The sequence below is a fragment of the Palaemon carinicauda genome, unplaced genomic scaffold (assembly GCF_036898095.1).
Source record: "Palaemon carinicauda isolate YSFRI2023 unplaced genomic scaffold, ASM3689809v2 scaffold108, whole genome shotgun sequence".
Taxonomy (NCBI): domain Eukaryota; kingdom Metazoa; phylum Arthropoda; class Malacostraca; order Decapoda; family Palaemonidae; genus Palaemon; species Palaemon carinicauda.
The window spans coordinates 257,600-274,852 of NW_027168571.1; the positions used below are offsets into that span (position 1 = coordinate 257,600).

At 36.1% G+C, this 17,253-nt stretch overlaps 1 protein-coding gene across 5 annotated transcripts in view; it reads right to left on the reverse strand.

The window, feature by feature from the left end:
• Positions 1–242: 242 nt before the first annotated feature.
• The window catches only part of LOC137635259 (protein split ends-like), a 35,066-nt gene continuing 18,055 nt past the window's right edge, over positions 243–17,253 (reverse strand). For 2 of the 5 annotated variants that reach the window (XM_068367711.1, XM_068367710.1), the window contains exons 8-15: positions 16,678–17,199; positions 13,882–14,247; positions 12,783–12,879; positions 12,375–12,640; positions 11,733–11,981; positions 9,365–9,565; positions 6,048–6,206; positions 243–3,391 (exon numbers count right to left, since the gene is read on the reverse strand). In XM_068367711.1, coding sequence (XP_068223812.1) covers positions 3,263–3,391; positions 6,048–6,206; positions 9,365–9,565; positions 11,733–11,981; positions 12,375–12,640; positions 12,783–12,879; positions 13,882–14,247; positions 16,678–17,199 — 1,989 coding nt within the window. In that variant the 3' untranslated portion in view covers positions 243–3,262. The remainder of the gene's footprint in view (positions 3,392–6,047; positions 6,207–9,364; positions 9,566–11,732; positions 11,982–12,374; positions 12,641–12,782; positions 12,880–13,881; positions 14,248–16,677; positions 17,200–17,253) is intronic. The other 3 variants (XM_068367712.1, XM_068367714.1, XM_068367713.1) reach the window with 3 other exon arrangements.

Genomic DNA, 17,253 nt, shown 5'->3' on the forward strand with positions numbered 1-17,253 from the left:
TATAGCATCTTGCCTTTCCAACTATGGTTGTAGCTTGGTTAGTAATAGTAATAGTCTCCCACACATGGTGCTTTTGTTTCTCTTACTTAACGGACGAGGGGTTGCATTCGTATTAGAACAAGTTGGTTTCATTTTGGTAGAATTAAACATTGGCTTGATTGTTTGCGAGGCAAGTCAAACGACACATCATAATACAAATAAGAACATAAATAAAAGTCAAGAAGGATAAATAAATGGCAACATTAATTTTCTTGTATCTTTATTGGGTTTTGAAATAACTTATATTTTGGTCAATGGACTTTCAATAAACTTTTCTGACCAAAGAAGCTTCTAGAGAACTGAGGATCACAGCCTAAAAGTTTTAGACCTATGTACAAACGCCTCAGACACACTCCCATATCTCTTTTGCAACACTTAACAAGTACACTTACATTTAAACACTTTCACATTTTAAACTGTACATCAAAAATATATTTTGCCATATACATAATAAAAGTGAAAATAGAATTTTGCTAACCTCTTGAGCAAACATACTATAGTGTGAATTCAGCTGAGGAACTGAAATGTGCAAAAAAAAAAAAAATAATGAAAAAAAAAATCAAAACTTAGACCATACTGTAGTATATCCTTAAATTTAAAATTCAATAGCCTATTCTGTTGTACATACTCTCTCTTATTTATATATGAGAATCAGTCAAACCTATTCATTTCAAGAATCAGGCAAAAAACGGGGATGACGATTTTATATCTTTTTCAATTCTTCTCAGCCATGTAATAATAATAATAAAACTAAAACACTTCTTCGCTTTGTAAGGAAAGAAATCAAGAAATCAGGGGGCGGGGCAAACTCGTACATGTGATGCATGCTTTTGCCCATAACTCAGTAGTGCTGCAGCAGAGATAATAATAGGTTCCTGAGGGCTGTGCTAAAGTTTGAGAAAGAAGACCGAAGGGGCAACGGGAAAATTTTTTAAAAAAGCTAAAGAATGAAGAAGATAAAGTGATTTTATTAACCTCCTCGGAAGTTTCCTACGCAACCCACGGATGCTCAATTTTGTGTGTGTGAATCGTGAGTGATGAACGAAGATTTAGAAATGGATGAATGAATGGCACAGAGAGTGTGAAACAGTGATGACGACGACGATGATAGAATGATATAAATAAATCAGAATGACATTATGCTATTTTTTTTCTGTACATTTATTAACAACTGGCTACTATTAGCCACCCCAGGTTTTTACTACTATTATTTACAAGTAATTATACATACAGTCCTACAGAACTAGACAAAAAAAAAAATTTCCGCTGAATAGCTCTGCAGTTTTCATCACCTCCATATTGGTGGCCTGTGGCTTGGGCTGCCCAAAATCATATTTTTTTTTTATTTTTTTTTTTATTTTTTTTTAAGTACAAACCCACCATAAGGATCAGTATAAAAAACTTTAGTATGAATATGTTCATATTTACACTATAATACAAGTTCATCTAAACAACATAGGCAGCATAGAGGCACCATTGGGCCCAAGGCTATTTGAATCACACAGCGTGTGTTTAGCAAAATATATATGTATATGTATATATACAACACATACATCACTCTTGTGAAATATATTTTTATATATTTTTTTTTTAGTTTTTTATTTTTAAATTTTGGTGTGTCTTTGGCATCGTGTCCCATAGGGTCCTAAGAACACGAATCACACCTTAGTCATAACACCGCCACGTTACTCTTTCACTCGACCTTCGGGCACCACATGACAGGCTTGGCCGAAGGCTCGTTAAATGAACAACACCCGGCGAGTCTCTTTATGTACACGTACTGCGTAAGCAGGAATATCTGGTGATACTGTATGCCATTTTAACACATCGACCACAATACAACTAAGAGCAAATTTCTAAAACTCCATCAATTACAATTACAATTCAATTTTTTTTTTTTATACTTTCTGAGGCTCAAATTGTTTAGCTATCAGAATAATAATTAATAATGACAATATCATCTATATTACAATAATTATAATGAATAATATCTACATTACAATCCACCATCTATACAGTAACTCGCATTTTCTTTACGAAGGTAAACTTCAACCGTGATTTTCTCAAGAACTCTATACTTTCAACATTCTTAAAAAGAGATTACTGTATATTAAATTCATCTCTAATACACTGGTAGTTCACTCTGTGCTTAACTACTGCACTATATAGCAACAGCTTTAATTTAATAAAAAGAAAAATAATTTCAAGTCAATTTTTTTCCACCTGACATACAATATTTTAGGAGTCTATGAACCCGGTTATACAAAGACCATCCCCACCACTAAGGTATAAGACTACAGCATATTTGACATTATAAATTGGCCCGATTTTCATTTCAAGACCGCTTTTCTCTACTATTTCACATTTAAGATTTTTCACCTAAGCATTATTAATATCAAAATTGCATGAATTTGAGCAATTAACGCTTTCAAAACCGCTTTTTAAATTAAATAGTTTCAGCTAGGAAAATAGTCAAGGGAAAGGACATAAGATACACTGCTTAACTTATGTACATGGTCCATCTATTGTAAAATCGTGTAGCACTGGACATTCAATGATTGATTAATTAAACCATGGGCCTTGCTTTACTATCTTATCCTGTACCTTTAAAATCAATTCTGGCTCAACGAAATCTTCAAAAGTTTTTAGCAGAAAACATTTTTTTATTCCAAAACTCTTCAAATAAACATATTACTCCTCTTCACTATTTTTTTTAGCTACATGCAATAATTAGATTGCCTTGAAAGGGTAACTTTTGAAATTGCCGTTTAAAAACTGTCTGCGTGTAAGTGTGAAGCCGACATAGACACTACGGTAGTGTGTATATGTATGTGGTGGAGGCATGTATAAATGCTTATTTACTGCTACATCATTAATGAACATTTTTTGTAAGTGTATATATATATATATTTATATGACATTACTTTGCCACTATATCTTACGGCCAGGAGATCTCAAACAAGTTGTCCAACTCTGTGATATAGATTATTCATTAGGGAAGAGGGGGGGAGACAATTTCAGTTTAGTTTAATCCTCATTACAGGATCGATATCGTCTAGTCACGGATCCGAACGGAATCCGTTTTCGTGGAATATTTGCATTGTTTGGGGTATACCTTTGTACTAAATTACTTATCAACATGCGGGACTCCATTCTCGAGTCCGGCGAAATATTTTTAGTCGGTTAAAATACTTCTCGATACAGTGGGGTCACCGATAGGCAACTAGCATGTAGCAATCACAATTAACAGGTAAGATATCTCAGCAACACGGTGCAACAAATCTGGCGATATGCGAGCTAAATTTTCGTTAGCAAAGTCACATGGAGGAAAAATATGGACCACATATGCAGGCTGAAAAGAAAAAAATACCAGCATGAGAATCTTTGTGGACTAACTTGGGCTAGTACATCTATTAAAAACAAAGTTTAAAATATGAAGTATCACTGGTTTAAACTCAAAACTGTATATTACAATATATAAAAATAATATTAAAACAAACTGTTGACCAATCCACGAGTAAAGCATTTTGGTCCTCTTGAGTAAGAAATCAACTGGTAACGGGAAAAATATTGGTTCTCAATATTCCTTTCTGCTCACCATTCTGTATGTTGTATGGTACTCTCAAATAAGGGATTTTGACGAAGGAAAAATCTATTTCTAGGCGAGGGACCTGTGTCGCCCAGTGAAATGCTCCTCTAGCACCATTTCTAAGGCATAGTTATTACTGAATATACCAGAGAAAAAAAGATGCATGGAATGCCAGGAATAAACATAGCTTGCTCACTCATCGAGTGTCGGTATAGAAAACTGGGGCGTGAACATAGATCCCTCACCAATTAGACCTCTCCTTCATCAACATACCCCCTTTCCTCGCCCAGAAATAGATTTTTCCTTCGTCAAAATCCCTTTTCTGGGCTCGACCTGTGTCGCAAATAAAAAATTTTCAACGATTTTGTACCATCATTTTTGTCAGTGATTTGACTTCCCTAGTAGGGCTCAGCATGGTCTGATTACCATGAATTATATGTGAAAATTAACCACATGGCATTTGATATCGAATTTTACTTTTGAGAATGTATATACACCGGAAATTCATCTTTGATAAATGTTTCTGGCGGGGCAAGGATCCGAACCTATGCCCCGAGTCGAAACAATGACTGCAGGGATGACTTTACCAATCGACTGGTAAAATCATCCCTGCAAGGATTGTTTCAACTCGGGGTAGGTTCAAAACCTTGCCCAGCCAAAAGCATTTATCATAAATGTATTTCTAGTGGATATAAATTCCCAAAGGTAGAATTTAATATTAAATGCCATTGTGGATGTTTAAATTTTTTTAAATCATGAGTGCTAGTGATAAATATTCACTATGAATTATATATCAAAAGAGGTATTTGCATTGCTGATTAAGATAGTATATCTGAATAATAATAGATAAGTATTTACTCAAGATATTTTCAATAATAACCAGACATTTCCAAAAGACACCATGTACAATTCAGAAACTACCTTCGCATTTGTATATTTCCAGGTGATGTATGCAAGCTGACATGACTAGAAGGAACAGCAACAAAGCAAAAACATGACAGTGACCCAGCTTCTACCCCTGTGTGTATAGTTCACGTGGACCAGTTTACAGCATGGTGACTTACACATGCTCTCCGATTTAAAAGATGCTCCAAAGTAACTGGCCAAATTGCAATTAGTCAAGACTTACAAGACTTGCACAACCTCCTGGATCTAGTTATTGAATGAGGGGAACATGGGACCAGATCCCGGACATGATTGAAGACCACCATGAAAGTGCATCAAAAGCAGCAACTGACATTCCACAGCAGTGTACATGCTGGAGCAGCTCAGGTAACAGCATTCTATTCAAACCTGACTGTATTTTCTGTCACTCCGAGAATTGCAAACGAGTGTACAGGGAAGCTGGACAACTCAAGACTCGGTCAATTCAAACTTGACGGCGTAAAGTCTGTACTCGAAATGGCCAAAGCAAAACAGGATGAAAAACTAATAACACAGATTAGGGGGTCAAGATCTTTGGCATGTGAGGCTAAATACCATAAAATACGTCGCCTGAAGTACACACGCAAACCAAAGAAATGACGGAGTACTGATTGCCAAGCTAGGCAGGATCAGCTAAATTTGGAAAAAAAGTCACAAGAAGACATTTGAAGCGGTCTGCCATATGGTGGAAAAGGATGTGCTCTCACCGACCTGAAGGTTTTGAAACTTAAAAAAATTGAGGCCTTATATGAAGCCGAGCTGGCAAACGGCAAGCATGCCAATCCGAACTATCGGAGCGAAAAATTGAAACGCAAGCTAGAAGTACACGAGCCATCAGAAACAATGTTCTTCTGTGATATGTGAAAGTTCCAATCATACATTTTCTTCAGCTCAGCAACTGATGTCAATTCTGCTGTCTTGACATGCAATTCAACTAGGATCAACTGCCGTCATTGAACAAACAGGCAGACGCTTGCAACAGATCTTATAGAGTGGATACAATGATGATGAACCATAACATAAAAGCATCTTTTTTCAAAAGCATTATTTTTTGGATATCTTTTTAGCATGGTATCTGGTAGATTAGCAAGAAAAACATTACTGACGTTTCCCTAGTTCAATATGACTTGCAGTTGTGTGGAATAAAAATTTGGATTATTTAGTATATACCGGCACAATGCAAATTGGGGTACCATCGTTTCGTACAAAATTTGAACACCACAGCATTATAAGATCTATGATTCCGATATATTAACATAACCAGCATGCAAATACCTTTCTTTTGACCATGCACCACCACAATAGGGGAGGTCAAATCACTGACAAAAATGACAGCACAATATATATGAAAACTTGGTATTTGAGGATACGATACAATGTATGAACAAATTTAATAGCGAAAACCAATATTTTTACTATTACAAGTTGCTTTGAAAAAAAAAAAAAATATCTGGACCACACTGTGTCCAGGCCATACCAATCAACTTAAACTTACCTGTTGTGAGCCTGGAGCAGTGACATTAACAATGCCTGCAGCCTGTTTAACGACTAAGTAATTTATGATGCCATTCCGAAGATTATTCTGCTGCTGAACGAAGTCGTAAGAGTCACGTCCATGAGGTAGAGCCAACAACATACAATGTTCTGCTTCCATCTGAAAAAGAAAATAAACAACTTGGATCACAATTCTTTTCGCCATTGCTCCTACAATACAGATGCCTCATAAGTACGTAAACTTTAAATTTGTCGCACAGAAATGATCCAAAGCGGCTTACCAATGCTATACGATAGGTTAGAAAAATTATCCAGGTAACTCGCACTGAAAATGTTTCCGTCTCAGTATCGCTAACGATCCGTAATTAAGACGTTAACCCTTTTACCCCCAAAGGACGTACTGGTACGTTTCACAAAACACATCCCTTTACCCCCATGGACGTACCAGTACGTCCTTGCAAAAAACTGCTATTTACAATTATATTTTTATTTTTTTGATAATTTTTTGAAAAATTTCAGGCATTTTCCAAGAGAATGAGACCAACCTGACCTCTCTCTGATGAAAATTAAGGCTGTTAGAGCAATTTGAAAAATATATACTGCAAAATGTGCTTGAATAAAAAATAACCCCTGGGGGTTAAGGGTCGGAAAATTCCAATTAGCCTGGGGGTAAAAGGGTTATTTATAATCATATAAACTTTTTTTTTTGGGGGGAGGGGAGGCATTACTTATCACTGGTACAATTACATCTACTAAATGTCCCAGTAGATCAATAACTAGTGGTGAAGCAAACTATTTTACTTTGGAAGAATTATAGAGCAATTTCAAAGGTAACTTCTCATGCTGGAATGAGACAAAACCTGTAACAGTCACTGAATGTAATTTCGATCTTTCTCGGTCTACAGTTTCGACAGCTATCTCGTCCAAAAAAAGGGGCCTAATGATGATACAGAATGAGGAAGCATATAATAATTCTATCTAAACTGAAACATTTACACCAAGTCACAAATGGTTAACCAAGAATCTAATAATACTATTGTTGAAGAAAAAATACCAGATAAATATTAAAAGTAAGAAGCTTGTACTGGATGGAAAACTTCCGAACGTGCGTACATTCGTGAAGAAGAAAGAACGATACTTGGAATCGAGTTTGAAGAAACAGAACTCGTGTATTATCCCCAGCCACACCTAACAACTAGTTTCAGTTTTAGCCAACCTCTAACATCGGCCAAATGTGAATTCTGCAGAGATAATTGTTAACCCTTTTACCCCCAGGCTATTTGGAACTTTCCAACCCTTAACCCCCAGGGGTTATTTTTTTTTCAAGCACATTTTGCAGTATAATTTTTTTAAATTGCTCTAACAGCCTTAATTTTCATCAGAGAGGGGTCAGGTTGGTCTCATTCTCTTGGAAAATGCCTGATGTTTCCTAAAAAATTATCAAAAATATGCAAAAAAATAAAAAAATAAAAAAAATGTAAATAGCAGTTTTTTGCAAGGATGTACCGGTACATCCATGGGGATAACAGGATGAGTTTTGTGAAACGTACCAGTACGTCCTTTGGGGGTAAAAGGGTTAAGAGATTACAGATAGAAGGCTGAACATAGAGGATTTCTTAGTCCTTTTTTTTTCCTGGTAATTGTTTTGGTAATTATTGTAAACTGTTATGAGATTATTTTCCATTAAAATATCCGGTAACTTTTTGACAGGTTTTTGATTGCCATTCATTGGGCTACTGCAAAATACGATCTCAGTTTATTGTAATTGGACTACCTCTGCAGAACCAGATAGGATTGTTTTATGTGGGAGAATTCCCAAGTACTTTAAGAACTTCACTAGAAAACAAGATCTCACAGGAAAAAATTCTTTACTTTAAAAAATATTTTCTTTTCAAACTCTATGCAAAGGTTATACTAATATCTTTTACTGGATATCACAAGCAAATAAAATTAATTTTGAAAAAGTAATTAGTAAATATTTATGTTAACCTTTTTACCCCCAGGCTATTTGGAAATTTCCAACCCTTAACCCCCAGGGGTTAATTTTTTTCAAGCACATTTTGCAGTATATGTTTTTTAAATTGCTTTAACAGCCTTAATTTTTGTCATAGAGAGGTCAGGTTGGTCTCATTCTCTTGGAAAATGCCTGAAGTTTCTCAAAAAATTATCAAAAATATGCACAAAAAAATTTAAATAGCAGTTTTTTGCAAGGACGGACCAGTACGTGCATGGGGGTAATGGGATGAGTTTTGTGTAACGTACCAGTACGTCCTTTGGGGGTAAAAGGGTTAAAGGATACCTCTTATTACTGGGAAATGCAAAATTTGAACTATCAATGAACATGCCAGAGTGCTTAATAACTTTGAAAACGTTTCAGCTTAAGGGCTTCGAAGACATATTTCCAGACAAGTAACAGAGAGAAGATCTCATTTTAGGTCTTGATTCACCACAAATGTGAATAGAGCCTCATTTATTGTAAGAAAGAAACCTTTCATAACTACATTTCTATACAACCGCGCAATTCTTTCACTTCAATACCACGTTGGGGAGTCATCTTTGTAAGTTACGGTTAACCCTTTTACCCCCAAAGGACGTACTGGTACGTTTCACAAAACTCATCCCTTTACCCCCATGGACGTACCGGTACGTCCTTGCAAAAAAATGCTATAAAAATTATTTTTTTTCATATTTTTGATAATTTTTTGAGAAAATTCAGACATTTTCCAAGAGAATGAGACCAACCTGACCTCTCTATGACAAAAACTAAGGCTGTTAGAGCAATTTAAAAGAAATATACACCAAAATGTGCTGGGGAAAAAGTAACCCCCTTGGGGGTTAAGGGTTGGAAATTTCCAAAAAGCCTGGGGGTAAAAGGGTTAATAACATTTCAAATGCATGTACTGTATATTGTATTCAGTAAATCATGACGAAAAATATTTAGCTAATACAATTCTCCAAGGCCCTTAGCGTCAATAGGCGTAGGAGGAGATGATGAATACAATTCTCTATTATTATTATTATTATTATTATTATTATTATTATTATTACATGCTAAGCTACAACCCTAGTTGGAAAAGCAGGATGCTATAAGCCCAGGGGCTCCAACAGGGAAAATAGCTCAGTGAGGAAAGGAAACAAGGAAAATAAAATATTTTAAGAAGAGCAACAATATTAAAACAAATAACACTTGATAAACTATAAAAACAATAACACTTGATAAACTATAAAAACTTTAACAAAACAAGTGGAAGAGAAATAAGATATAAGATAGAACAGTGTGCCCGAATGTACCCACAACCTAAACAAATCATCCCTTACCTGAATCTTCCTGGCTACACCTTCCAGTTGAGTTTGTTCGAGTCTCATTCTCTGTCCAATACGTATCGGGGAAGTCGTTCCATCTATGTGTACGGGCAGTGCTCCACGGGCAACGTCGCTACACCCAGACACATAATACATCTGGACGGCTGCGTGGTCCTGCTTCAATCCTAGTAATCCAGCCCAGGTCATATCAGACGGCTGCAAAATAAAGAATAAATATAAATTTACAGAAAGAAATCCATAATTTTTTGTACAAGATGATGTAAGTAACTACCGTATATACTCGTGTAATGTTCGACTTCGTGTAATGTTCGACCCCCCTATTTTGCCTTCAAAATAATGAATTCATCATATACCTCATGTAATGTTCGAGTCTTGATTTTGGCAGTAGGCTAGAGGTCTTTTATCTCCAGCATACCATAATTACCAACAAAGTAAGGGTTGTGCCTAAGTACAACAAACAAATGTATAAAACAAATCGGAACAACACCTAAATACTAACATCTGTTTACAATAACAATTGAGTATTCAGCGTACATTTTCTAGCGAACACTTTAGTTGCAAACAGTCGATTATCATCACCGCCTAATAGCTTTCAAAAACAAGCAAACACTTCGAGTAGTAAACAAAATTAGTTCATCGTTTTGAGTAACAAATTACAATTACCGGTAATTGCAGGTAATTACGGTGATTATAATTACCCGTTATGCTAATCATTTTTTTCCTCACAATATATATGAATAAGAATTTACTCATAACCCATCAAGATGTCTACCAAGAAATATAAAAAATTTACTGCAAAATTCAAGCTTCAAATTATTGCAGCCGCTGTCCGCTGAAACGACAAATAACGTTCAAGCCGTAAAAATGTTTGGAGTTACCGAAACTAGCGTTCGAACTTGGAGAAAAAAAATGTGGATTCAATTAAGAAAAAATTTTGCGGTTTATTATTAATATCAATTAATATACAATACCAAGTAAAATAAAATGAGCCTTATTTTTTATTTAACCATATCACGTTATAACATACGCAACCCGACAGTTTGCTAGCTTCATACCTGCTGCGTTATGGTAAAGTCATTACTCCTAGCAGAAAAAAACTATTTATGATGGTTTAGGAAATAAAATCCATGCTAATAATATGTCTGGTGTTAAATGAACAGGGTTAGTACTGTATATATAGGCCTAGCCTATGTTTACCTACCAGTAGGTAACCTTATATACGTGTAAGCATAGCCTACGATTACCTACCGGTACGTAGCATAGCCTAGGGTAATTTTTGCGTAGGCCTAGCTTACGTTTACCTACCGGTAGGCCAGAAATTTTCACTTTTTCAAATATATATCTCGTGTAATGTTCGATCCTTACTTTTTTAACTGAAAAATAGGCCTTCAAAAATCGAACATTACACGAGTATATACGGTATATTAAATTTTCCCTCGGTAAGCAAATATTTCCTTCAAAATATATTAAATTTTCCCTCGGTAAGCAAATATTTCCTTCAAAATATATTAAATTTTCCCTCGTTAAGCAAATACTTGCTTCAAAATCTAATTTGGGAAAATGCAGATAGCACACAATTTAAAAGAAAAATACTCAAGCTTATGATATATAAAAATTATTAAATTTCACAATTTTTGTGTATTTTGACGATATTGGAATTCTTTTATATCTCTGAATTACATATTACAATATTTCTCATCATGCACTGTTATACTAAACCGTGTTATTACTTTATCAATATAGAAAACGTGTATTTTTTATACTGAACAATTTAATTTAGTACAACACATCAAAATGCATAAGAGAGATGTGAATATTAATATCACCAATGTAAGATTGTCATGTACTGCACAATATTTTACAGAACCTCCTTATCCACGGTCATTACGTTCTGAGCTACCGAGGTAGTGGAATTATACCCAACTTATTTCACTAATATGTATAAGCCTTTATCATCATTACAGTGCTTTTACTACTGTAATATTGTATATATTCTACGTACAATTACAGTACTAACGGTTATACTTGCAAGAAGTAATGCTAAGCAAAAATAAAATTCATAAATTTAGGATCTATTATCTGCTGAATTACCTTTGAAAGAGGCTCAAATGTAACGCGAGGAAAAATAGGGCCAATTTAATACATATTTCATCACCATAAATTGCATCACAAGCTGGTAGTTTAGGATTAATTAAAAAAAATAACTTTCCTAACTTGATACTGTAGAAATTTAAAGAAAAAAAAACTGGCTTGAAGAAGAATGTTGGATTAATAATACCCTTGAAGAACAATGTTGGAGAATGTTGATAAATTGCCTTGATAAAGAATGTTGGATTATTTCAAGCAGATAATATAACCTTACCTGCAACTGCATTTGTAGCTGAGGTGGAATTTGAGTAGCAAACTGCTGTGCTGACGACATTTGTACCATAGGCTGATGATGAACTTCAGCCGACGGAATGTTCGGGTAAACGTGCGGTGCTGCCGCCACCGCGGAGGGAGAGGAAATGTGACTCCTCGCTTCGTGTTCTGCCGTTCCTGGAGCGCCGGGCGTGGCTGCACGGCCAGGATAGTAGTAACGGTCGTATAAGCGGCTGTATACCATGGCAACCTGAGGAAGGAATACGGGAAATGTTCAAATGCACATCTTGACTAGATAATTTATGTACTGCCTTAAATATACAAATTTTATTAAAAATATTTATTAGATTTACAATTCATCTGTTCATTTTTTTTTTTGTAGTTTTTTATCTGTAATCAACAAATCAAAATAAAATATGAACTTTTCATCACACCATCAATATTTTCATGTCGGCTCTTCCTTTCCAAGGCATAAGTAGAATACTGTAGAAGAGATTTCTCAATTCTTTTCCATCATCTACTTTAATATTCCTGAACCTGCATTAGGTGTAGGTGGTCATCTATGGTAATTTCAAATATATACACTAATGTAAAACTATTGGCTCCATAACTAAGTACAGAATAAAGTTATCACAAAATCTACCTGTGGGGAGTCGGTGGAACGATCGTGGTGGGGTGAAGCCAGTATGTGAGGAGAGGACTGTCCTCGCGGTGCCAGGTTGGCCGGCCCGCCAGTGCCTCTTCCAGCGAATTCAGGGGGTGGACCAGGAGTACCCGCTCCTCCGACACTACCCCCTCCACTTCCACCACTTACGGGGCTAGGTTCGTGTTTCTCCGGCTCGCTCTTCTCGACCAACTTCATGTCGATTTTCATGTCAATTGGTATAGGAGTGATGATCTTTTCCCCAGCTAAACAAGGGAGGAAAAATGACAAAATCTTAAGACACTAATTCATCTCATTCACAGAAGTACGTCATAAAATTCCAAGGTGTAAATGCAATGTGGGATTGTAAACTAAAGGTCAAATAAACAGTAAAATAAGTTTCCTTACATATCTTACCATACATGCGGGGATCCACTGCCCCATAATACTGCGATGGATATACGTGAGGTATGTACTGTGCCCTCACCCCTAACATCATCTCATCCTAGATTGAAAGACAGAAATGAATTATTATAAACGTAAAAGTAATAACATTATGCAAACTAAGACCATTTATATTTTCCTGTTATTTAGGTAAAATCAAATTACTGTATAAAAAAATCAAAGATTTGAATCAATTGCATGTATTTTTGGTTTGATACATTAACAGTCACTCAAAAGAAAGAGAGCACTTACTGGTAACTAATTTTATCTTTTCAGTTTTACTCATAAAATACTAGAGATTTACGTACATGACATGAAATGGATATCAAATTGATAAGATGTCAGGGAGGTATAGTAATTATAATAATCTATCTTCCCCAAGCCCTTCTCAAAACCAAATATCCCAACTTCTACCCATTACCTGTACAGTATATAATGTACATACGGTACGTCATTCTTCGCGTAATGTCTACAAATGAGGTTTTAATACAGGATTCACCAAGCCAAAAATAGTATTAAAGATGGCATGCCATGTGGAATTCAAATCTTGAAAATAAATAATACAGTATCGTAGTTTAAAAATTATCTTTTCTAGTAGTAATCCATTTGATAAATATATCAAAGCTTCATGACCAAATTACTGTTCTAGTAAAGTATTTAGCTAATTTTTGTAAAATTTCTTTCACAAACAAATACTAATCCAATAAGGAATCTATGTCAAATACGTGTTTACATAATAAAAGAAAAGATAATATTTCAATACATCTTATGTATAATCAAACCTTGTATCGCACAATTTGTAAATGAACAATCACCAGATTTTGCACGACTTAAGCAATCTTAGCAAAAAAGGCAATGCATACACAATTTCATGGTAAAAATATAATAAATATAAATAAAAAAAAAGCCACATATATATCCCAACCATCAACTACAGTCCCACTTCACTCAAAATAAACGACATACGGACAGCAGGAAGTAGGACGCTTGTGCGATTTTCCGAGAGCATTTTTCAAGTGCAAAAGAAGAAGAGGAGGAGGAGGAAGCAGGAATGGACACTAACCTGCAGCGTGTGCTGGTGAGCAGGAGGAGGAGTATGAGCAGAGGGTGGTGTGGATAGAGGTGGGGAGGTCAAATAATGCTCCCCCCCACCACTTCCCACGACCAGACCCCCACCCCCTCCGGCAGCCTTGAGCTGTGACGGGTGGTGGGGGTGGTGGAGCGCCACTGGCTGCTGCTGACACTCTCCTACGTCTCCTGCACGGTAATAATGGTGGGGGGGCATGCCTCCCTTGGGGGCAGCGGTAACAGAGGAGGAGGAGGAAGGGGAGGGGGAGGAGGAGGCAGGCACGGCAGCGGCAACAGCAGCAGCGGCAACAACGGCGGGCCCTTTATGACTGTGGGTTACGCCAGCAGCGGGGACAGCATGCTGAAAACACCACAACCACAAGTTAGTTGCTATGAAGCACTGCCACAACATGCGTTCAGACACACCCTCGCACACTTCTCCGTAAAAATCCAAAAAGCTTTTAAAAAAACAAAATAAATTCTTCATGCAATGTTATCCTCGATATCAACAGAGACAATTCAAAGCGGATTTAAGCAAGCATGCAGAACAAAATGTGATCGGTATTCGGATCTCGACTTCGGATACAGTACTACTATAGTCAATTTTTTTCAATGAGGCGCATTTGCACCGACTCGCAGCGGTGACATTTTAGCTCGGAAAAAGTTTCCTGCTACCTGATTGGTTAGAATTATCTTGTCCAACCAACCAGCGAGCAAGAAACGTTTCCGAGCTAAAAGGGCACCCCTGCGAGTCGGTGCAAATCTGCCTAGCTAAAAAGAATTGACTATAGTTCGTGGCACAAATAAAAATGCACTAGTAGCAGTCATGTAAAAGGACATTTCAGATGAAATGTTTTTATAGATGTATTTTCACTATAAAAAAGGTCAAATAAATTACTGAATGGATGCAAGTATGACTTCAATACAATTGGTATAACTTTGATATGATATATGAGGCTTCAAATTCTATACTGTATAGCACCAAATTACAAAAATATACAGTATTGGAAATACATTAAAATTACAGTTTCTTCCAAACAATAATCCACCTTGAAGTGGAAATAAAACGAGTGGAAATCATCAAGGCATTTCAAAATTTCTCAAAATTCAAAAGCATAATAACTACTAAGTGCTGGAAAATACCTCGTCATATACCTTAACAAAAACTTAGCACTTAACTATCGTATATCAAGCCATCTTAATTCAAATTAATCTATTTTAAAATAGCATGAATAAAAAGTCAATTTATAAACAAAATTTCTGACTTAATTGTATTATGTTTCAAACACTACATCGAAAATACATTGCCGCTACTCTCCGAAAGAGCAATTTATTCATTTCTGTATTTTTTTTTTTTCATGGCCTACGTTTTAATATATTTTACCTATATGAAATATTCATTTTCTGTAAATGATAAAAAGGGATTTTGACGAAGGGAAAATCTATTCCTGGGGAGAGACCTGTGATGCCCGGTAAAAAGGTTCTTCTTTACACTTTTCTGAGATTTATATCAGAAAAGTGTAAAGAAGGACCTTTTCACCGGCCGTCACAGGTCGACCCAGAAAAAGTAATTTAGGCCCATAGAAGCTAATGCAAATGACATTCCAACAGTATGCAAATTTCAATGTTTCTAGAGAGAAGACATGAATTAAACTCAAGACAAATATGCTACCAACATGGAAGAAATATATATTTACAGTAATTATGAGAACAGTCCATGAACTACTGTAGCTCAAAAGGCTTAATTTGATTAAACATAAAATTAAAATACTGTACGTAAAACATATTTCTTGAATGTTAAAAAAGCTATGCAAAAGGATACCGTAAAGCAACGAACACAACACTACATTTTGAAAAAAAAAAATCCATTGCACAGTACTTCATATCAATTAAACGTTTTACCTTATTGACTATCATATTTTGACCGAGTCAGCAAAGAAAACTTTAAGGAACAAATTTGCTATATTATTTTAATAACATTAGCATTATTCAAGGTACAGTAGTTTCGTTTAAAACGTGGCATCAATATGACAGCTAAAGCAAGTTATGATTGCTGGAAATCAATTAGCCCCAGAGCTGGGACACATGACCCAAATTCTATCATTCCAATCAAACTCAAAACTATTCAAATGTTGCTAAAAAATGTTGTCTTTAAAATTCATTTCATGAATATTAATAAAATATTTTTCAGTCATGTTTAACCTGAAAAGCCTAATTTTATGATGAATATTATTTAAATTGCAATGGAGACACCCAGTCAGTAGACAAACAACTTAATATTATTACAACTGGGACAAAAAAATGGTTTAAATACAAGAAGAGCGCTGATAAACTAATGTACTGTAAAATGGGTAACCAGGTTGATTGATTTGTAATTGTGATTATAAACTACTGCATAATACCTCATCATGTCTTTTCATAAATAAAATGTTAGTAATAATATACACAGTGTAACGCAAAAGAAAGTCTGCATACGTCTAAATATCAAATTTTCCTACACCAGTAACTCTAAGATGGCCATTTTTTTTAAAGGTGTTTTACTGCACAAGAAAATTGAATCAGATCGACTGTGTTTATACGGTCACGTTATTTAGTCTAGATCTGAATACAGTATCATTAGAATCAAGGACTGTGCTTTGATGAAACTGTGGATTCTACAATATGCAACATGTGTGAAGGTAAATTAAGAGCTAAAAGTGAATTAATTTTCAGGTTCAAAAGAAATTTCACTCCCGCTTATGTACAAAAGGAATAAGTCGCATTTCTTAAAAGTATACCAAATAACACGTACCCTCTCATAGCCAGGTACTGACGGGTGGGGAGGTGGATTGTGAGGTTCGGGTTCATGCGGCGGTCGCCCCGCAGGCGATGTAGCCGACGGGGATGACCCTGGTAATCTTGAAACATCCACGCGGGGTGGCTCCAGAAAACGAGAATTTGGATAACGAGGATGGACGTTGACACCCACGAATTCTCCGTGGACGCCACGCTGTTCGTCCATGTATATTCTATGATGTGGGCCGTCGTCGACTGCCACTCCAACTCTGTGCGCCGCTTCGTACGGACCGATCGAGCCTCCTTTGACTTGCAGGTCGCCAGGCTTTGGCGGAATGCTCGGGTTGTTTGGCTTCGGAACGACGGTTGGACGCACATGCACCTGAGTGGGGCCAGGAACAGCCTGAGAAGGAACCAAGGTCTTCGGGGGATAACAAGTCGGTGGTGGCCCTGGGGCACCTGTAGCCTTGATGACAGGATTCATAATAGTCATTTTGTTAGGAGCATTTGGACCAGGAATTTGCTTTGCAGGTGCAGGCTGGAAAAAATGTAACCATACATTAATACTGTATACTGTATAAATATGCAGCTC